The sequence below is a fragment of the Anolis sagrei genome, chromosome 13 (assembly GCF_037176765.1).
Source record: "Anolis sagrei isolate rAnoSag1 chromosome 13, rAnoSag1.mat, whole genome shotgun sequence".
Taxonomy (NCBI): domain Eukaryota; kingdom Metazoa; phylum Chordata; class Lepidosauria; order Squamata; family Dactyloidae; genus Anolis; species Anolis sagrei.
The window spans coordinates 18,841,162-18,864,183 of record NC_090033.1 but is presented as its reverse complement, the minus strand read 5'-3'; the positions used below and the strand labels follow the sequence as shown (position 1 = coordinate 18,864,183).

The 23,022-nt window shown below is 44.6% G+C and overlaps 1 protein-coding gene across 1 annotated transcript; it reads right to left on the bottom strand.

The window, feature by feature from the left end:
• Positions 1 to 3,500: 3,500 nt before the first annotated feature.
• On the bottom strand, positions 3,501 to 15,332 carry CFAP107 (cilia and flagella associated protein 107). Its single transcript, XM_067472860.1, has 4 exons — positions 14,971 to 15,332; positions 11,985 to 12,098; positions 5,795 to 5,972; positions 3,501 to 3,892 (listed from the first exon to the last, which is right to left on the bottom strand). Exons 1-4 carry the CDS (start codon positions 15,079 to 15,081, stop codon positions 3,687 to 3,689), a joined length of 609 nt encoding a protein of 202 aa, XP_067328961.1. The 5' UTR covers positions 15,082 to 15,332; the 3' UTR covers positions 3,501 to 3,686.
• Positions 15,333 to 23,022: the final 7,690 nt, after the last annotated feature.

Genomic DNA, 23,022 nt, shown 5'->3' with positions numbered 1-23,022 from the left:
GACCACTTTGACCAGGGACCACTTTGACCAGGGACCACTTTGACCAGGGACCACTTTGACCAGGGACTACTTTGACCAGGGGCCACTTGATCAGGGTCCACTTGACCAGGGACCTCTTTGACCAGGGGCCACTTGATCAGGGCCCACTTGACCAGGGACCTCTTTGACCAGGGGCCACTTGATCAGGGTCCATTTGACCATGGACCACTTTGACCAGGGGCCACTTGATCAGGGTCCACTTGACCAAGGACCACTTTGTCCAGGGACCACTTTGACCAGGGACCACTTTGACCAGGGACCACTTGATCAGGGTCCACTTGACCAGGGACCACTTTGACCAGGGACCACTTTGACCAGGGACCACTTTGACCAGGGACCACTTTGACCAGGGACCACTTTGACCAGGGACCACTTTGACCAGGGACCACTTTGACCAGGGACTACTTTGACCAAGGCTGACTTGATTAGAGACCACTTTGACCAGGGACCACTTTGACGAAGGTCCACTTGACCAGGGACCACTAGACCAGGGAGCACTTATATATATGCATTATATGTTGTTATTGTTGTTGTTCCCGCTGCTCCTGCTGCATTGTGTGGTCCTATATAGTCCGTCCACTCTACGGGTACGTGGTACGCAATACGTGGAAGCCAACGCCCGATGCGTTAAGTCAACAGTGGAGTATTTAATCCAGGATCGTAAGGTAAATACAGACGTTCTTTCAGAGATATGGGTCGCTGCTCCGTGGCAGCCACTGCTCCTGGTTGGCCTGCAGGATGTGGGTGGTGATCGGTCGCTGGCGGACGGCGTAGGAGTTGGCCGGCGGCTTTTGGTAGGAAACTTCGTAGACGCTGTTCATGAGCCCGTGCTCTTTGCCCGTCCACTTCTTCACCAGTTGCTCAAACAGCCCGTAGTTGGTTGGCGGCTCTACGAGGAGTCAGGAGAAAATCAAGATGACAATATTAGTAATATTATTGATAGGTTAATACTAATATTATTAATAATAATACATTACCGGCATTGCCAGGGTTCTGTGAAAAGTCAGTTTTTGATGGTACACCAAAATGCATAAGGTTGTGGGTGATATATAGGTTGCTTACCTGTATATATCGCACATGTGCGATTCACAGGGACCACGATGGGGAACTACAACTCACATCATGCCAGGTTCAACCCGAGAAACCACTTGACCAGGGACCACTTTGACCAGGGGCCACTTGACCAAGGATCACTGAGGCCAGGGACCACTAGATCAGGGACCACTTGACCAGGGACCACTTTGACCAGGGACCAGTAGATCACGGAGCTCTTTGACTAAGACTCACTTGACCAGGGTCAACTTGACCAGGGGCCACTTGACCAGAGGCTTCTTTGACCAGGGACCACTTGACCAAGGATCACTTAGGCCAGGGACCACTTTGACAAGGGACCACTTTGACCAGGGACCACTTTGACCAAGGCCCACTTGACCAGGGGCCACTTGATCAGGGACCACTTTGACCAGGGGCCACTTTGACCAGAGTCAACTTGACCAGGGATAACTTGACCAGGGACCACTTTGACCAGGGACCACTTTGACCAGGGGCCACTTGACCAAGGATCACTTTAACCAGAGACCACTTGATTAGAGACCACTTTGACCAGAGACCACTTTGACCAGGGTCCATTTTGACCAGGGACCAGTTTGACCGGGGACCACTTTGACCAGGGACCACCTGATCAGGGCCCACTTGATCAGGGACCACTTTGACCAAGGATCACTTTGACCAGAGGCCACTTGACCAGGGACCACTTTGACTAGGGACCACTTTGTCCACTGACAACTTGACCAGGGGGCAACTCACATCATGCCAGGTTCAACCCGAGAAACCGCTTGACCAGGGACCACTTTGACCAGGGACCACTTTGACCAGGGACCACTTTGACCAGGGACCACTTTGACCACTTTGACCAGGGACCACTTTGACCAGGGACCACTTTGACCAAGGACCACTTTGACCAGGGACCACTTTGACCAAGGACCACTTTGACCAGGGACCACTTTGACCAGGGACCACTTTGACCAGGGACCACTTTGACCAAGGACCACTTTGACCAGGGACCACTTTGACCAGGGACCACTTTGACCAGGGACCACTTTGACCAGGGACCACTTTGACCAGGGACCACTTTGACCAAGGACCACTTTGACCAGGGACCACTTTGACCAGGGACCACTTTGACCAAGGACCACTTTGACCAGGGGCCACTTGACCAGGGTCCACTTGACCAGGGACCACTTTGACCAGGGGCCACTTGATCAGGGTCCACTTGACCAGGGACCACTTTGACCAGGGGCCACTTGATCAGGGTCCACTTGACCAGGGACCACTTTGAACAGGGACCACTTTGACCAGGGACCACTTTGACCAGGGACCTCTTTGACCAGGGACCACTTTGACCAGGGACCACTTTGACCAGGGACCACTTTGACCAGGGACCACTTTGACCAGGGACCACTTTGACCAGGGACCACTTTGACCAGGGCCCACTTTGACCAGGGCCCACTTTGACCAGGGCCCACTTTGACCAGGGACCACTTTGACCAGGGACCACTTTGACCAGGTACCACTTTGACCAAGGTGCACTTGACCAGGGCCCACTTTGACCAGGGACCACTTTGACCAGGGACCACTTTGACCAGGGCCCACTTTGACCAGGGCCCACTTTGACCAGGGCCCACTTTGACCAGGGACCACTTTGACCAGGGACCACTTTGACCAGGTACCACTTTGACCAGGTACCACTTTGACCAAGGTGCACTTGACCAGGGCCCACTTTGACCAGGGACCACTTTGACCAGGGACCACTTTGACCAGGGCCCACTTTGACCAGGGCCCACTTTGACCAGGGCCCACTTTGACCAGGGACCACTTTGACCAGGTACCACTTTGACCAAGGTGCACTTGACCAGGGCCCACTTTGACCAGGGACCACTTTGACCAGGGACCACTTTGACCAGGGACCACTTGACCAGGGACCACTTTGACCAGGGACCACTTTGACCTGGGACCACTTTGACCAGATACCACTTTGACCAGGGACCACTTTGACCAGGGACCACTTTGACCAGGGACCACCTTGACCAGGGACCACTTTGACCAGGGACCACTTTGACCAGGGACCACTTTGACCAGGCACCACTTTGACCAGGGACCACTTTGACCAGGGACCACTTTGACCAGGGACCACTTGACCAGGGACCACTTTGACCAGGGACCACTTTGACCAGGGACCACTTTGACCAGATACCACTTTGACCAGGGACCACTTTGACCAGGGACCACTTTGACCAGGGACCACTTTGACCAGGCACCACTTTGACCAGGGACCACTTTGACCAGGGACCACCTTGACCAGGGACCACCTTGACCAGGGACCACCTTGACCAGGGACCACCTTGACCAGGGGCCACTTTGACGAAGGTCCACTTGACCAGGGACCACTAGACCAGGGAGCACTTATATATATGCATTATATGTTGTTATTGTTGTTGTTCCCGCTGCTCCTGCTGCATTGTGTGTTTCTATATAGTCCGTCCACTCTACGGAGACGTGGTACGCAATACGTGGAAGCCAACGCCCGATGCGTTAAGTCAACAGTGGAGTATTTAATCCAGGATCGTAAGGTAAATACAGACGTTCTTTCAGAGATATGGGTCGCTGCTCCGTGGCAGCCACTGCTCCTGGTTGGCCTGCAGGATGTGGGTGGTGATCGGTCGCTGGCGGACGGCGTAGGAATTGGCCGGCGGCTTTTGGTAGGAAACTTCGTAGACGCTGTTCATGAGCCCGTGCTCTTTGCCCGTCCACTTCTTCACCAGTTGCTCAAACAGCCCGTAGTTGGTTGGCGGCTCTACGAGGAGTCCGGAGGAAATCAAGATAACAATAATATTAGTAATATTATTGATAGATTAATACTAATATTATTAATAATAATACATTACCGGCATTGCCAAGGTTCTGTGAAAAGTCAATTTTTGATGGTACATCAAAATGCATAAGATTGTGGGTGATATATAGGTTAGCATATGTGCGATTCACAGGGACCACGATGGAGAACTACAACTCACATCATGCCAGGTCAGTACTTATGTTGGGCCAGTTTGCTCTAGATGCGTCATCGGTGGGGTTCAGTGTGCTCTCTGGCTGTAGGGTGAACTACAACTCCCACTATGGTGAGTCCCTGGTCTAGTGGTCCGTGGTCTGACCTTGGTCAAAGTGGTCCCTGGTCAAGTGGAGCCTGTTCTAGTGGTCCCTGGTCAAGAGGTCCCTTGACCAGGGACCACTTTGACCAGGGACCACTTTGACCAGGGACCACTTTGACCAAGGATCACTTTGACCAGGGACAAATTTGACTAGGGACCACCTTGACCAGGCACAATTTGACCAGGGACCACTTGACCAAGGATCACTTGACCAGGAACCACTTTGACCAAGGTCCACTTGACCAAGGATCACTTAGGCCAGGGACCACTTTATCAGGGACCACTTTGACCAGGGACCACCAGAACAGGGCTCACTTGACCAGGGCCCACTTGACCAGGGACCCTTGACCAGAGACCTCTTTCACCAGGGACCACTTTGACCATGGTCACCTTGACCAGGGAGCAGCTTGACCAGGCACCACTTTGACCAGGCACCACTTGTCCAAGGACCACTAGACTAGGGACCACTTTGACCAAAACTCACTTTGACCAGGGAGCACTTTGATCAGGGACCACTTTGACCAAGGTCCACTTGACCAAGGATCACTTAGGCCAGAGGCCACTTGATCAGGGACCACTTTGACCAGGGACCACTAGGACAGGGCCCACTTGACCAAGTATCACTTAGGCCAGGGACCACTAGGTCAGGGAGCACTTTGTCCAAGGCTCACCAGGGACCACTTGATCAGGGCCCACTTGACCAGGGACCACTTTGACCAAGGATCACTTTGACCAGAGGCCACTTGACCAGGGACCACTTTGACTAGGGACTACTTTGTCCAGTGACAACTTGACCAGGGGGCATCTTGACCAGGGACCACTTGACCAAGGATCACTAAGGCCAGGGATCACTAGATCAGGGAGCACTTTGTCCAAGGCTCACTTGACCAGAGACCACATGATCAGGGACCACTTGACCAGGGCCCACTTTGTCCAGGGCTCACTTGACCAGGGACCACTTGATCAGGGATCACTTTGACTAGAGACAACTTAACCAGGGACCACTTTGACCAGGGACCACTTGATCAGGGCCCACTTGACCAGGGACTACTTTGACCAGGGACCACTTTGACCAAAGCTCACTTTGAGTAGGGAGCTCTTGCCCAGGGACCAATTTGACCAGGGACCACTAGACCAGGGACCACTTTGACCAGGGACCACTTGTCCATGGACTACTAGACCAGGGACCACTTTGACCAAGGAGCACTTTGACCAGGACCACTTTGACCAGGGGCCACTTGACCAAGGATCATTTTGACCAGAGACCACTTGATCAGAGAGCACTTTGACCAGGCACACTTTGACTAGAGACCACCTTGAACAGGGACCACTCTCCTACATTAGTACTAAAAGGGTTACGAATCGGTTTTCGAATCAACCTTAGATTCAGTTTGGTTATTTGGGGTTCTGATTCAGAAAATTGCATTGGATAGACCACATCAGCTCTGGTTTCTGACACAGAACATATGCCACCCAGTGGTTGCCATCTGCTTGCCCACAGAAGACCATATTTAAGAGGGATCTCGGTGAGGAATTGCGTCCTGACGTACCAAGAAGAGGGAAGTCCGTCTTCTCCGGGACCCACGCCATCTTGTGCCCGTGCCACTTGCGGAGCGGCGGCAGGATGGGGTTGTAGCCGCGCCGGTTGTATTGATCGTCGTATTGCGACACCAAATGATGGTGGTTCGGTTCTTCGTGATGGGTCAAGACACACTTCTTTGGGAGACCCTGAAATAGAATAGATTGCAGACTTTGAATACCAGAATGTTTTTGTCATCCGTTACAATTATTATTATTATTATTATTATTATTATTATTATTATTATTATATTGTTATTATTGTTATTATTATATTATATTATTATTATATTATTATTATTATTATATTGTTATTATTGTTATTATTATATTATTATTATTATATTATATTATAATATTATTACTATATTATATTATTATATATTATTATAATATTATTATTGTTATATTATATATTATATTATTATTATATTATTGTTATGATATTGTTATTATTGTTATTATATTATATATTATTATTATATATATTATTATTATATTATATTATTATTATTGTTATATTATATTATTATTATATTATTATGATTATATTGTTGTTGTTGTTGTTGTTGTTATTATTATTATTATTATTATTAGGCCAGTAATTGATACCAATTTTAGTTCCAGGATTGTCGACATTACACTTGGAATGAGTCTTTTGAGATCATATACAATGAGATTTTTTATTATTATTATTATTGTTATTATTGTTATTGTTATTATTATTATTATATTGTTGTTATTATTACTATATTGCTATTATTGTTATATTATTATTATATTATATATTATTATTATATTGTTATTATTCTTATTGTTATTATTATATTATATTATTATTATATTGTTATTATTATATTATTATTATCATATTATTATTATATTATTATTATTATTCTTATTAGGCCAGTAATTGATGCCAATTTTAGTTCCAGAATTGTCGACATTACACTTGGAACGCGTCTTTTGAGATCATATACCAACACAATGAGATTTATTATTAGTATTATTATTATTTATTATTATTATTATATTGTTATTATATTATTATTATTATTATTATTATTAGGCCAGTAATTGATACCAATTTTAGTTCCAGGATTGTCGACATTACACTTGGAACGAGTCTTTTGAGATCATATACAATGAGATTTTTTTTATTATTATTATTATTATTATTATTATTATTATTATTATTATTATTATATTGTTATTATTATAATATTATTATATTATATTATATTGTTATTATATTATTATTATTATTATTATATTGTTGTTATTATTATTATTATTATTATATTGTAATTATAATTATATTATTATTATTAGGCCAGTAATTGATGCCAATTTTAGTTCCAGGATTGTTGACATTACACTTGGAACGAGTCTTTTGAGATCATATACAAACACAATGAGAATTATTATTATTATTATTATTATTATTATTATTATTATTATTATTATATTGTTGTTATTATATTATATTATATTATATTATATTATATTATATTATATTATATTATATTAATATTATTATATTGTTATTATCATTATAATATTATTATTATATTATATTATATATTATTATTATTATTACTATATTGTTATTGTTATTATTATTATTATTATTATATTATATTATATTATATATTATTATTATTATATTGTTATTATTATAATATTATCATTATATTATATTATTATTATATTATATGATATTATATATTATTATTATTATATTGTTATTATTATAATATTATTATTATATTATATTATATTATATTGTTGTTATTATTATTATTATTATTATTATTAGGCCAGTAATTGATGCCAATTTTAGTTTCAGGATTGTTGACATTATTTATTTATTTATTTATTTATTTATTTGATGCACTTATTAACCGCCATTCTCAGCCCATAAGGGCGACTCATGGCGGTGTACAGTACACATAAAAGACAATTACAAAAAAGCCAGTTTCAACAACATATAAACTATACAACAATTACAGACTACACTAAACATCCGCTTCGTCTCTTAGTGGAATCATAGCCAGTCTCATATTCCTTGTTCCATTCCAGTTCTCATTACCGTATTGTTTAGCACTTAATTAAATGCCCTCTCGAACAGCCATGTCTTAAGGCTTTTTCGAAAGGACATGAGGGAAGGCGCCTGTCTGATGTGTGCAGGGAGAGTGTTCCACAGCCGGGGGGCCACCACCGAGAAGGCCCTCTCCCTCGTCCCCGCCAGCCGTGCCTGTGATGCAGGCGGGATCGAGAGAAGGGCCTCCCCAGACGATCTCAAGGTCCTCGTGGGCTCGTAGGCCAAGATGCGGTCGGAAAGGTATTTTGGACCGGAACCGTTTAGGGCTTTGTAGGCCAAAGCCAGCACCTTGAATTGGGTCCGGTAGCAAATCGGCAGCCAGTGGAGCTGGGACAACAAGGGCGTTGTGTGCTCCCTGCCACCCGCTCCAGTTAGTAACATGGCTGCCGCACGCTGGACCAGCTGAAGCTTCCGGGCCGTCTTCAAGGGCAGCCCCACGTAGAGAGCGTTGCAGTAGTCCAGGCGGGATGTGACAAGAGCGTGTACCACCGTGGCCAAGTCAGACTTCCCGAGAAGTTGGAATGAGTCTTTTGAGATCATATACAAACACAATGAGAATTATTATTATTATTATTATTATTATTATATTGTTGTTATTATATTATATTATATTATATTATATTATATTATATTAATATTATTATATTGTTATTATCATTATAATATTATTATTATATTATATTATATATTATTATTATATTGTTATTATTATTATAATAATATTATTATATTATATTATATTATATATTATTATTATATTGTTATTATTATTATTATTATTATATTATTATTATATTGTTATTATTATTATTATTATTATTATTATTATTATTAGGCCAGTAATTGATACCAATTTTAGTTCCAGGATTGTCGACATTACACTTGGAATGAGTCTTTTAAGATCATATAAAATAAGATTTATTATTATTATTATTATTATTATTATTATTATTGTTATATTGTTATTATTATAATATTATTATATTATATTATATTGTTATTATTATTATTATTATTATTATTATATTGTTGTTATTATATTATATTATATTATATTAATATTATTATATTGTTATTATCATTATAATATTATTATTATATTATATTATATATATTATTATTATTATATTGTTATTATTATAATATTATCATTATATTATATTATTATTATATTATATGATATTATATATTATTATTATTATATTGTTATTATTATAATATTATTATTATATTATATTATATTGTTATTATTGTTATTATTATTATTATTTGGCCAGTAATTGATGTCAATTTTAGTTCCAGGATTGTTGACATTACACTTGGAACGAGTCTTTTGAGATCATATACAAACACAATGAGAATTATTATTATTATTATTATTATTATTATTATTATTATTATTATTATTATATTGTTGTTATTATATTATATTATATTAATATTATTATATTGTTATTATTATAATATTATTATTATATTATATTATATATTATTATTATAATATTATTATTATATTATATTATATTATATTATATTGTTATTATTATTATTATTATTATTAGGCCAGTAATTGATGCCAATTTTAGTTCCAGGATTGTTGACATTACACTTGGAACGAGTCTTTTGAGATCATATACAAACACAATGAGAATTATTATTATTATTATTATTATTATTATTATTATTATTATTATTATTATTATTATATTGTTGTTATTATATTATATTATATTATATTATATTAATATTATTATATTGTTATTATATTATATTATATTATATTATATATTATTATTATTATGTTATTATTATAATATTATTATTATATTATATTATATTGTTATTATTGTTATTATTATTATTATTTGGCCAGTAATTGATGTCAATTTTAGTTCCAGAATTGTCAACATTACACTTGGAACGGGTCTTCTGATACAAATACAATGAGATTTGACTAATCAATTATTTCTCTAATCTCTATGTGTGTCTGTCTGTTCATCCTTTGGTTCACCTATCTGTTGCCAGGTGAAGTGTCCCTCTGTGATGTCACAGGGGAAAGAAAGGTAGCATGTGACTTCTCTAATTCGTTTGTCTGTTTGTCCATTTGTCCACCCGTCTGTGGCTAGGTGAAGTGGCCCTTTGTGAGGTCACTGGATTGACCATTGCGAGGTGAAGTGACCCTCTATCGTGTCATGGGGAAAAGAAAGATAGCATGTGGTACGAAAGGAAGGAAGGCATATTATGAAAAGTCCCTCAGAGCTGGAGAAGGGAGAAAGTAGGCAGGGAACAGAAGAAGGAGAGAGAGAGAGAAAGAAAGAAAGAAAGAAAGAAAGAAAGAAAGAAAGAGGAAAGGAAGGGAAAGAAGGGAAAGGAAGGGAGGGAGGAAAAGAAAGGAAGGAAGAGAAAAGAAGAGAAAAGAAGAGGAGAGGAGAGGAAAGGAAAGAAGGAAGGAAGGAAGGAAGGAAGGAAGGAAGGAAGAGAAAAGAAAAGAAGAGAAGAGGAGAGAAAAGAAGAGGAGAGGAAAGGAAAGGAAAGGAAAGGAAAGGAAAGAAGGAAGGAAGGAAGGAAGGAAGGAAGGAAGGAAGGAAGGAAGAGAAAAGAAAATAAGAGAAGAGGAGAGAAAAGAAGAGGAGAGGAGAGGAAAGGAAAGGAAAGAAGGAAGGAAGGAAAGAAGAGAAAAGAAAAGAAAAGAAGAGGAGAGGAGAGGAAAGGAAAGAAGGAAGGAAGGAAGGAAGGAAGGAAGGAAAAGAAAAGGAGAGGAGAGGAAAGGAGAGAAAAGAAAAGAAGAGGAGAGGAGAGGAGAGGAGAGGAAAGGAAAGAAGGAAGGAATGAAGGAAGGAAGGAAGAGAAAGAGGAGAGGAAAGGAGAGGAGAGGAAAGAAAAGGAAAAAGGGAAGGAAGAGAAAGGAAAAATAAAGAATAGAATAGGAGAGAAAAGAAAAGAAGAGGACAGGAGAGGAAAGGAGAAGAAAGGAAAGGAAAGAAGGAAGGAAGGAAGGAAGGAAGGAAGGAAGGAAGGAAGGAAGGGAAAAGAAAAGAAAAGAAGAGAAGAGGAAAGGAGAGGAGAGGAAAGGAAAGGAAAGGAAAGGAAAGAAGGAAGGGAAAAGAAAAGAAAAGAAGAGGAGAGGAGAGGAGAGGAGAGGAGAGGAGAGGAGAGGAGAGAAAAGAAGAGAAGAGGAGAGGAGAGGAAAGAAGGTAGGAAGGAAGAAAGGAAGGAAGGAAGAGAAAAGAAAAGAAGAGGAGAGGAAAGGAGAGGAAAGAAGGAAGGAAGGAAGGAAGGAAGGAAGGAAGGAAGGAAGGAAGGGAAAAGAAAAGAAAAGAAAAGAAGAGAAAAGAAGAAGAGAGGAGAGGAGAGGAGAGGAGAGGAGAGGAGAGGAGAGGAGAGGAGAGGAGAGGAGAGGAGAGGAGAGGAGAGGAAAGAAGGAAGGAAGGAAGGAAGGAAGGAAGGAAGGAAGGAAGGGAAAAGAAAAGAGGAGAGGAGAGGAAAGGAGAGAAAAGGAAAGGAAAGAAGGGAGGGAGGGAGGAAGAGAAAAGAAAAGAAAAGAAAAGAAAAGAAGAGGAGAGGAGAGGCGAGGAGAAAAAAGAAGAGGAGAGAAAAGGAAAGGAAAGAAGGAAGGAAGGAAGGAAGGAAAGAAGAGAAAAGAAAGGAAGAGAAAAGAAAAGAAAAGAGGAGAAGAGGAGAGGAGAGGAAAGGAAATCTCGTGGGATGGAGTTAAGGGAGTTCAAGCGGAATCACGGCAACGTAATTGCGTAATGCGAAAGAGCCCCCTAAAAACTTTTTTGGGTGAGCAATTCCAAATTTCGACTGATCTTCTTGCAAAGACATTGACGATAAGAGAAGTCACCAAAGGCCTTTTCCGCATAAGATCTCATTCGTAATGTGTTGACGAAAGCTGGGTTCATATTTCGGCAGAGATCCCGCTCTCGCTCCTTTCTCTTACGCATTAGACCCTCGTAATGTTGGGCGGAGGGTGCGTCTACATTGCCCAGTTAATCCAGTTTGGATCCCGAATCGACTCGACAGTGTAGATGCAGCTCGTGATTTGGTACGCAACTTACATCCATCGTCTTCATCATCCTCCGCATCACCGTTCGGTCCGGGACTTCCGCCGGAAATCGAACGAAATCTCGCCCGTAGGTGCTGTTGCCGGTTCCTCGGTGGTCACGTATGAACTGTGGACGAGGGGGGAATAGAGACATAAATATTAGAGGTGTGAGAACCGGCAAAAATCCGATTCGGATTTCACACGACATTCGGATGGCTCCTGCTTCATTTCGTAATCTCGTAATCTGAATCTCCGAAGCTTCGTAATTGTTTCATTAAGAGTGGTGACGGGGCAAATTCCGAGGCTCGTTTCTCTGTCCAATTGATGGCTATCAGGATGAACCAGGGACCACTTTAAGCAAGGACCACTTTGACCAGAGACCACTTTGACCAGGGACCTCTTTGACCAGGGACCACTTTGACCAGGGACCACTTTGAACAGGGACCACTTTGAACAGGGACCTCTTTGACCAGGGACCACTTTGACCAGGGACCACTTTGACCAGGGACCACTTTGACCAGGGACCACTTTGACCAGGGACCACTTTGAACAGGGACCACTTTGAACAGGGACCTCTTTGACCAGGGACCACTTTGACCAGGGACCACTTTGACCAGGGACCACTTTGACCAGGGACCACTTTGACCAGGGACCACTTTGACCAGGGACCACTTTGAACAGGGACCACTTTGAACAGGGACCTCTTTGACCAGGGACCACTTTGACCAGGGACCACTTTGACCAGGGACCTCTTTGACCAGGGACCACTTTGACCAGGGACCACTTTGAACAGGGACCACTTTGAACAGGGACCTCTTTGACCAGGGACCACTTTGACCAGGGACCTCTTTGACCAGGGACCACTTTGACCAGGGACCACTTTAACCAGGGACCTCTTTGACCAGGGACCACTTTGACCAGGGACCACTTTGACCAGGGACCACTTTGACCAGGGACCACTTTGACCAGGGACCTCTTTGACCAGGGACCTCTTTGAACAGGGACCACTTTGACCAGGGACCTCTTTGACCAGGGACCACTTTGACCAGGGACCTCTTTGACCAGGGACCACTTTGACCAGGGACCTCTTTGAACAGGGACCACTTTGACCAGGGACCACTTTGACCAGGGACCACTTTGACCAGGGACCACTTTGACCAGGGACCTCTTTGAACAGGGACCACTTTAACCAGGGACCTCTTTGACCAGGGACCACTTTGACCAGGGACCTCTTTGACCAGGGACCACTTTGACCAGGGACCACTTTGAACAGGGACCACTTTGAACAGGGACCTCTTTGACCAGGGACCTCTTTGACCAGGGACCACTTTGACCAGGGACCACTTTGACCAGGGACCATTTTGACCAGGGACCACTTTGACCAGGGACCACTTTGACCAGGGACCTCTTTGACCAGGGACCACTTTGACCAGGGACCACTTTGAACAGGGACCACTTTGAACAGGGACCTCTTTGACCAGGGACCACTTTGACCAGGGACCACTTTGACCAGGGACCACTTTAACCAGAGACCACCTTGACCAGGGACCACTTTGACCAGGGATCACCTTGACCAGGGACCACTTTGACCAGCGAGCAGATTGACCAGGGACCACTTTGACCAGAGACCACTTTGACTAGAGACCACCTTGACCAGGGACCACTTTGACCAGGCATTACTTTGACCAGGGACCACTTAACCAGGGACCACTTTGACCAGGGACCACTTTGACCAGGGACCATTTTGACCAGGGACCACTTAAACCAGGGACCACCTTGACCAGTGACCACTTAACCAGGGACAACCTTGACCAGGGACCACTTTGACCAGGGACCACCTTGACCAGAGACCACCTTGACCAGGGACCACTTAAACCAGAGACCACTTTGACCAGGGACCACCTTGACCAGTGACTACTTGACCAGGGACCACCTTGACCAGGGACAAATTTGACCAGGGACCACTTTGACCTGGGACCACTTCGACCAGGGACCACTCTCCAACGTTGGTACCAAAAGGGTTACAAATCAGGTTTTGGTCAACGTTAGATATGGTTTGGTTCTTTGGGGTGCTGATTCAGAAAACTAAATTGGATAGACCACATCAGCTCTGGTTCCTGATGCAGACCATATGCCATCCAGTAGTCACCATCTACTCACCCATGGAGGACCATATTTAATCATCTAGAGCGGATGTGGTAGTACCAAACTTTCAAGGGTAGTCAGCCTCCCCCCTCTCAACATCCCTCTTGTCTTGAGGACCATATTTAATCATCTACAGATGATGTGGTAGCAGCAAACTTTCGAGGGTGGTCAGCTTCCCCCTTCTCAACATCCCTGTTGTCTTGAGGACCATATTTAATCATCTACAGATGATGTGGTAGTAGCAAACTTTCGAGGGTAGTCAGCCTCCCCCCTCTCAACATCCCTCTTGTCTTGAGGATCATATTTAATCATCTAGAGCTGATGTGGTAGTAGCAAACTACCAGCCACCCCCCTCTCAACAATCCTGTGTTCTTGACCAGGGATCACCCTGATCAAGGACCACTTTGACCAGGGAGTACTTTGACCAGAGACCAGTTGCATGGTTTTGAGACAAAGGTGTGGTCATGGTGAGGTTGCAGACCATATTTTTGTTCTTGTGGACCACTGGTGGTCCACGGATCACAGGTCGGGAACCACTGTTTTAGAATCATGGGTGGAACTGAAACTAGAAGAAGAACAGTTGTGAGACCTTCCAGATGTGACCCATAATGGTCTCAGGGCCAATTTGAATTTGAAGACAATGCCTCCTTGTTCTAGGTCTCTCAATACTTGACTTCCCAGACCACTGTTTTAGAATCATGGGTGGAACTGAAACTAGGGTACGTCTTACAATTGAAGAAAAACAGTTGTGAGACCTTCCAGATGTGACCGATAATGGTCTCAAGGCCAGTTTGAATTTGAAGGCAATGCCTCCTTGTTCTAGGTCTCTCAATACTTGACTTCCCGGAACGTACCTTTTTCCTTTCTTCCAGCCAGTTCCCGATCAGTACTTTCGTTGAATACTTAGGCTCGATCCTCCATCCGGGAAGGTTCGGTTCCTGCCCGCCTCTGCATGTCGTAAACATGGCTCTTTCTCACATGCCGCTCTGCGTGTGTATGCCTGCCGCGCGGGACATTTGGCCTCTGACGTTCTTTGGTCTCGGGTTCTCTATTGTTGACCATCCCCGTGGCAACTCTCTAAGCAACACGGGATTCCACTCTGGCCAAATCAAGGCGATTATTCCACCCAAGTTCACAATAAAGTGGGAAGAAAGTCACAATTTTATTTATTTATTATTTATTTGGAACATTTTTACCCCGCCCTTCTCAGGAGGGTAGAGAAAGAAGAAGGGAGAGAAAGAGGGAAAGGAGAGAAAGAAAGAAAGAAAGAAAGAAAGAAAGAAAGAAAGAGAAAGAAGGAGGGAGAGAAAGAGGGAAAGGAGAGAAAGAGGGAAAGAATGAGAGAAAGAAGGAAAGAAAGAAAGAAAGGTAGAGAAAGAAGGAGGGAGAGAAAGAGGGAAAGAAGAGGGAAGGAGAGAAAGAAGGAAAGAAAGAAAGGTAGGGAAAGAAGGAGGGAGAGAAAGAGGGAAAGAATGAGAGAAAGAAGGAAAGAAAGAAAGGTAGAGAAAGAAGGAGGGAGAGAAAGAGGGAAAGGAGAGAAAGAGGGAAAGAAAGAAAGAAAGAAAGAAAGAAGGGTAGAGAAAGAAGGAGGGGGAGAAAGAGGGAAAGGAGAGAAAGAAGGAAAGAAAGAAAGAAGGGTAGAGAAAGAAGGAGGGAGAGAAAGAAGGAAAGAAAGGAAGGAAGGAAGAAAGGAATAAAGGCAGTTAAAGAAGGAGGGAGAGAAAGAAGGAAAGGAGAGAAAGAAGGAAAGAAAGAAAGAAAGTAAGAAAGGTAGAGAAAGAAGGAGGGAGAGAAAGAGGAAAAGAAGAGGGAAGGAGAGAAAGAAGGAAAGAAAGAAAGAAAGGTAGAGAAAGAAGGAGGGAGAGAAAGAGGGAAAGAAGAGGGAAGGAGAGAAAGAAGGAAAGAAAGAAAAAGAAAGAAAGAAAGAAAGGTAGAGAAAGAAGGAGGGAGAGAAAGAGGGAAAGAAGAGGGAAGGAGAGAAAGAAGGAAAGAAAGAAAAAAAGAAGGGTAGAGAAGGAAGGACGGAGAGAAGGAGGGAGAGAAAGAAGGAAAGAAAGAAAGAAAGAAAGAAAGAAAGGTAGAGAAGGAAGGACAGAGAGAAGGAGGGAAAGAAGGAGGGAAGGAAGGAAAGAAAGGAGGATAGAGAAAGAAGAAGAGAAGGAGGGAGAGAAAGAGGGAAAGAAGAAGGGAAAGAAGGCGGAAAGGAGAGAAACAAGGAAAGAAAGAAAGAAGGGTAGAGAAGGAAGGACAGAGAGGAGGGAGAGAAGGAGGGAAGGAAGGAAAGAAAGAAAGAAGGATAGAGAAGGAAGGAGAGAAGGAGGGAGAGAAGGAGGGAAATAATGAGGGAGGGAGGGAAAGAAAGAAGAAGAGAAGGAGGGAGAAAAGAGGGAAAGAAGAAGGGAAAGAAGGCAGGAAGGAGAGTAAGAAGGAAGGAAAGAAAGAAGGGTAGAGAAGGAAGGACAGAGAGAAGGAGGGAGAGAAGGAGGGAAGGAAGGAAAGAAAAAAGGATAGAGAAGGAAGGAGAGAAGGAGGGAAAGAATGAGGGAGGGAGGGAAAGAAAGAAAGAAGAAGAGAAGGAGGGAGAAAAGAGGGAAAGAAGAAGGGAAAAAAGGAGGGAAGGAGAGAAAGAAGGAAAGAAAGAAGGGTAGAGAAAGAAAGAAGGAGAGAAGGAGGGAGAGAAAGAGGAAAGGAGAGAAGGAAGGAAAGAAAGAAGGGAGAGAAGGAGGGAAAGAATGAGGGAAGGAGAGAAGGAATGAAAGAAAGAAGGGAGAGAAGGAGGGAAAGAATGAGGGAAGGAGAGAAGGAATGAAAGAAAGAAGGGAGAGAAGGAGGGAAAGAATGAGGGAAGGAGAGAAGGAAGGAAAGACAGAAAGAAAGAAAGGAGGGAAAGAATGAGGGAAGGAGAGAAGGAGGAAAAGAAAGAATAGAAAAGAAAGGAGAAAAGGAGGGAAAGAAGGAGGGAAGGAAGGAAAGAAAGAAGGGTAGAGAAGGAAAGAAGAAGAGAAGGAGGGAGAGAAAGAGGGAAAGAAGGAGGGAAGGAGAAAAAGAAGGAAAGAAAGAAAGAAGGATAGAGAAGGAAGGAGAGAAGGGACTCACTGTTTCGCGTGTTAGTACTCTTAATTACTGATTGTACTCCTGATAGCATTGTTAGTGTTGATTTTATTTTCTGTTGCAACTGTCGTCTTGTCTCTTGTGCATCTGTAAATGGTTGGTTTTCCAGAGGCGGCCCTAGGTAATTTTCAACGGTAAACAACCAATCATCGATATATAGATTTTCTGTTCGTCGTGGGAGTTCTGTGTGCCAAGTTTGGTTCAATTCCATCATTGGTGGAGTTCAGAATGTTCTTTGATTGTAGGTGAACTATACATCCCAGTAACTACAACTCGCATATGTCAAGGTCTATTTTCCCCCAAGAGTGCCTCAAGAGCGCCCCTGGGCAACATCAACTCTACCGCGAATGCTTACTTTGCTTAATGGCTTCGCCGCCCCTGGGGATGCAAGCCAACTCCATCATTGGTGGAGTTCAGAGTGCTCTTTGATTGTAGGTGAACTATACATTCCATTATGTCGTATGGTGGCGCAGTGGGTTAAAGCACTGAGCTGCTGAGCTTGTTGACCAAAAGGTCGCAGGTTCGATTCCAGGGAGCGACGTGAGCTTCCGCTGTCAGCCCTAGCTTCTGCCAACCTAGCAGTTCGAAAACATGCAAATGTGAGTGGATCAATAGGTACCGCTCCGGCGGGAAGGTAACGGCGCTCCATGCGGTCATGCTGGCCACATGACCTTGGAGGTGTCTATGGACAACACTGGCTCTCCGGCTTAGAAATGGAGATGAGCACCACACCCCAGAGTCAGACATGTCAGGGGACAACCTTTACCTTTACTTTTTATTGCTGTTGTTTTTACATTGTTTTTAATTGTCTTTAAATTGTGTTATGAGGGATGACGATGGCCTAATTTCCCCAGGAAGCAAATTCCACAGGCGGGGGGGCCACCACCGAGAAGGCCCTGTCCCTCGTCCCCGCCAAGCGTGTTTGAGACACAGGCGGGGCCGAGAGCAGGGCCTCCCTAGATGATCTTAAGCTCCGAGGTGGGACATAGAAGGAGATATATTCTGACAGGTATGCTGGACCGGAGCCATATAGGGTTTTATAGGTCATGACCAGGGGCGGCTCGTCCATTACGCGAAGTAAGCAGTCGCAGAACACTTTTTTTTGCCAGGGGTGCAGAGGCACCTCTGTAAATGCCCCTGGACCACCACTTGAGGAGCGAGCGCCCCCTCAGCTCACAACAGCCCTAGCAGTCCGGGGGGAGCCTCAGCTTTCTTGCCTCACTGCCGGGCGATCCTCTTCCCAAAGGGTCTCACCTCGCCCCTCTCATTCCTGCTCCACCCGGCCACCGGGTGCGCAAGCAGAGCCGGCACTCAATCGTTCTCCGCATTCGATCCCTTCCCCATGACTGGCTCCCTTTCCCGATCCCCCAGTGCTCCACCCGCCTCCTCTACTCTCCCCAATCCGCAGGTGGGCCAAGGGGCGGAGCCGCCACGCCTGACCCGCTTCGGGTCCAGAGGAGTGTCTGAAGACCCCAGCGTGCGCACCAAAAGTCGCCTCTTCTCCTGACTTTCTCTTCAGCCATTGGGACCAAGAGAGAGAGAGAGAGAGAGAGAGCCCCTCCGGCTGGAGGTATCTCCCACCTCCGCTCCCTCCTTTGTTTTTGCACCTACCTTCAGGAAAGGTGGGCATCTCCACCTCTCTCTCTCTCTCTCTCTCTCAGGAGAAGAGGTGACTTTTGGTGTACACTCCGGGGTCTTCAGGCACGCCTCCGGACCCAAAGCGGGCCAGGCAAGGGAGCAAGTGCGGCAAGTGTAGTTACTGGGATGTATAGTTCACCTACAATCAAAGAGCATTCTGAACTCCACCAATGATGGAATTGAACCAAATATGGCACACAGAACTCCCACGATGAATAGAAAATCTATATATCGATGATTGGTTGGTGTGGGGCACCAAAATACTCTTTGCTTACAGTTGAAAATTACCTAGGGCCGCCTCTGGTCATGACCAGCACTTTGAATTGTGCTCGGAATTGGATCGGCAGCAAGGGGGTGGTATGCTCCCTGTATGACGCTCCGGTGAGTAGTCTAGCTGCCGCCCGTTGGACTAATTGCAATTTCCGAACAGTCTCCAAAGGCAGCCCCACGTAGAGCGCATTGCAGTAGTCTATCCGGGATGTGACAAGAGCGTGGACCACTGTGGTCAGATCAAGATACAGGTGCAGCTGGCGCACAAGTTTTAATTGTGCAAAAGCTCTCCTGACCACTGCCGAATCCTGGGGTTCCAGGCTCAGCGATGAGTCCAGGATCACCCCCAAGTCTTCAGGGGGAGTGTCACCCCGTCTAACACAGGTTGTAACCCTATTCCCTGTTGGGCCTTACGACTGACCAGTAGGACCTCTGTCTTGTCTGGATTCAGTTTCAAGGAGAGAAGGAGAGAAGAAAGGAAAGAAGGAAGGAAAAAGAAGGGTAGAGAAGGAAGGAACGAAGGAAGGAAGGAGAGAAGGAGGGAGAGAAAGAAAGGAGAGAAGGAAGCAAAGAAAGAAGGAAGGAGAGAAGGAGGGAAAGAAGGAGGGAAGGAGATAAAGAAGGAATAAAAGAAGGGTAGAGAAGGAAGGAGAGAAGGAGGGAGAGAAAGAGGGGGAGAAAGAGGAAAGAGGGAGGGAAGGAGAGAGGGAAATGTAGAGAAGGGAGGAGAGAAAGAGGGCAAGAAGGAGGGAGCTGGACAGGGGGAGTGTGTCCATGTTGGTTCTGCTGGACATCACAGTGGCCTTCGATACCGTTGACCACAGTATCCTTCTGGAACGCCTTCCTTCCTTCCTTCCTTCCTTCCTTCCTTCCTTCCTTCCTTCCTTCCTTCCTTCCTTCCTTCCTTCTCTACCCTTCTTTTTTCTTCCTTCCCTCCTTTCCTTTTTTCTCTCCCTCCTTCTCTCCTTCCTTCCTTCCTTCCCTACCCTTCTTTTTTCCTTCTTTCCCTCCTTCTTTCCCTTCTTCTCTCCCTCCTTCCTTCCTTCCTTCTTTCTCTACCCTTCTTTTTTCCTTCCCTCCTTCTTTCCCTTCTTCCCTCCCTCCTTTTCCTTCCTTCCTTCCTTCCTTCCTTCTCTACCCTTCTTTTTTCCTTCCCTCCTTCTTTCCCTTCTTCCCTCCCTCCTTTTCCTTCCTTCCTTCTCTACCCTTCTTTTTTTCCTTCCTTCCCTCCTTCTTTCCCTTCTTCTCTCCCTCTTTCTCTCCCTCCTTCTCTCCCTCCTTCCTTCTCTCCCTTTCTCTTTCCTTATTTCTCTCCTTCCTTCCTTCTTTCCCTCCTTCTCTCCTTCCTTCCTTCTCTACCCTTCCTTCCTCCTTTCTGTGTATGTGTTTTGTGTGTGTGTATATGCATATATGTATATATGTGTGTTTGTGTGTGTATATGTGGTTTTGCGTGTGTGTTGTAATGTTTTTTGTTTCACTTCACTTCACTTTATTTCTTAACTAGCTTGGGGACTCGGCACTGCTCGGTTTATTTGAGAAAGGAATTGTGTATCAAGGTTGGTCTTTATCGGTTATTTGTATGGGATTTATATCTCAGGAAGTTAGTGAAGGTACTGCGAGTCCCATCATCCGTGATCCATCCTCCTCCAAACCACACCAGGATGTAGAGTAGGTCATGGCTCTGTGTGCCAAGTTTGGCCTTGATCAGTCATTGGATGAGGTTTGCAGCGGTCTCGGGAAATAAGTGAAGGTACTTCAAGTCCCATCATCCATGGTGCATCCTACTCCAAACTGCAGTAGGATGTAGAATGGGTCATGAGGGCTCTGTGTGCCAAGTTTGGTCTTTATCGGTCTTTGTTGGGGGCCACAGTAGTCTATGGGAACCGATGGGTTTGAAAGTACTACAAATCCCATCATCCTTTGTCCGTCCTCCTCCAAACCCCACCAGGAAAAGAAAAAAAAATGGGAACAAAAGGGTGGGGAAGTACTAGAAATCCCATCGTCCAACACAGTTTGGTCTTTATCGGTCTTTGTTGGGTGCCCCAGTAGTCTGTGGGAACAAAAGGGTGGGAAAGTACTACAAATCCCATCATCCATTGTCCGTCCCCCCCAATCCTTACTAGGATGTAAACAGGGTCATGTGGGTTATATGTGCCAAGTCTGGTCTTGATCAGTCATTGGATGAGGTTTGCAGCGGTTTCGGGAAGTGAGTGGAGGTACTTCAAGTCCCATCATCCGTGGTTCACCCTCCTCCAAACTGCAGTAGGATGTAGAATGGGTCATGGGGGCTCTGTGTGCCAAGTTTGGTCTTTATCGGTCTTTGTTGGGTGACACAGTAGTCTGTGGGAACAAAAGGGTGGGAAAGTACTACAAATCCCACCATCCATTGTCCGTCCTCCCCAATCCTTACTAGGATGTAAACAGGGTCATGGGGGTTATATGTGCCAAGTTTAGCCTTGATCGGTCATTGGATGAGGTTTGCAGCGGTCTCGGGAAGTGAGTGAAGGTACTTCAAGTCCCATCATCCATGGTACATCCTCCTCCAAGCTGCAGTAGGATGTAGAATGGGTCATGGGGGCTCTGTGTGCCAAGTTTGGTCTTTATCGGTCTTTGTTGGGTGCCACAATAGTCTGTGGGAACAAAAGGGTGGGAAAGTACTACAAATCCCATCATCCAACACAGTTTGGTCTTTATCGGTCTTTGTTGGGTGCCCCAGTAGTCTGTGGGAACAAAAGGGTGGGAAAGTACTACAAATCCCATCATCCATTGTCCGTCCTCCCCAATCCTTACTAGGATGTAAACAGGGTCATGGGGGTTATATGTGCCAAGTTTGGTCTTTATCGGTCTTTGTTGGGTGACACAGTAGTCTGTGGGAACAAAAGGGTGGGAAAGTACTACAAATCCCATCATCCATTGTCCGTCCTCCCCCAATCCTTACTAGGATGTAAACAGGGTCATGGGGGTTATATGTGCCAAGTTTGGTCTTGATCAGTCATTGGATGAGATTTGCAGCGGTCTCGGGAAGTGAGTGAAGGTACGTCAAGTCCCATCATCCACAGTCCACCCTTCTCCAAACTGCAGTAGGATGTAGAGTGGGTCATGGGGCCTCTGTGTGCCAAGTTTGGTCTTTATCGGTCTTTGTTGGGTGCCACAGTAGTCTGTGGGAACAAAAGGGTGGGAAAGTACTACAAATCCCATCATCCATTGTCCGTCCTCCCCAATCCTTATTAGGATGTAAACGGGGTCATGGGGGTTATATGTGCGTTTGGTCTTGATTGGTCATTGGATGAGGGTTGCAGGGGTTTCGGGAAGTGAGTGAAGGTACTTCAAGTCCCATCATCCATGGTACATCCTCCTCCAAACTGCAGTAGGATGTAGAGTGGGTCATGGGGGCTCTGTGTGCCAAGTTTGGTCTTTGTTGGGTGCCACAGTAGTCTGTGGGAACAAAAGGGTGGGAAAGTACTACAAATCCCATCATCCATTGTCCGTCCTCCCCAATCCTTACTAGGATGTAAACAGGGTCATGGGGGTTATATGTGCCAAGTTTGGTCTTGATCAGTCATTGGATGAGGTTTGCAGCGGTCTCGGGAAGTGAGTGAAGGTACTTCAAGTCCCATCATCCATGGTACATCCTCCTCCAAACTGCAGTAGGATGTAGAGGAAAGAGGGTGCCACAGTAGTCTGTGGGAACAAAAGGGTGGGGAAGTACTACAAATCCCATCATCCATTGTCCGTCCTCCCCAATCCTTACTAGGATGTAAACAGGGTCATGGGGGTTATATGTGCCAAGTTTGGTCTTGATTGGTCATTGGATGAGGGTTGCAGCGGTTTCGGGATGCGAGCGGAGGTACTTCAAGTCCTATCATCCATGGTCCACCCTCCAGTAG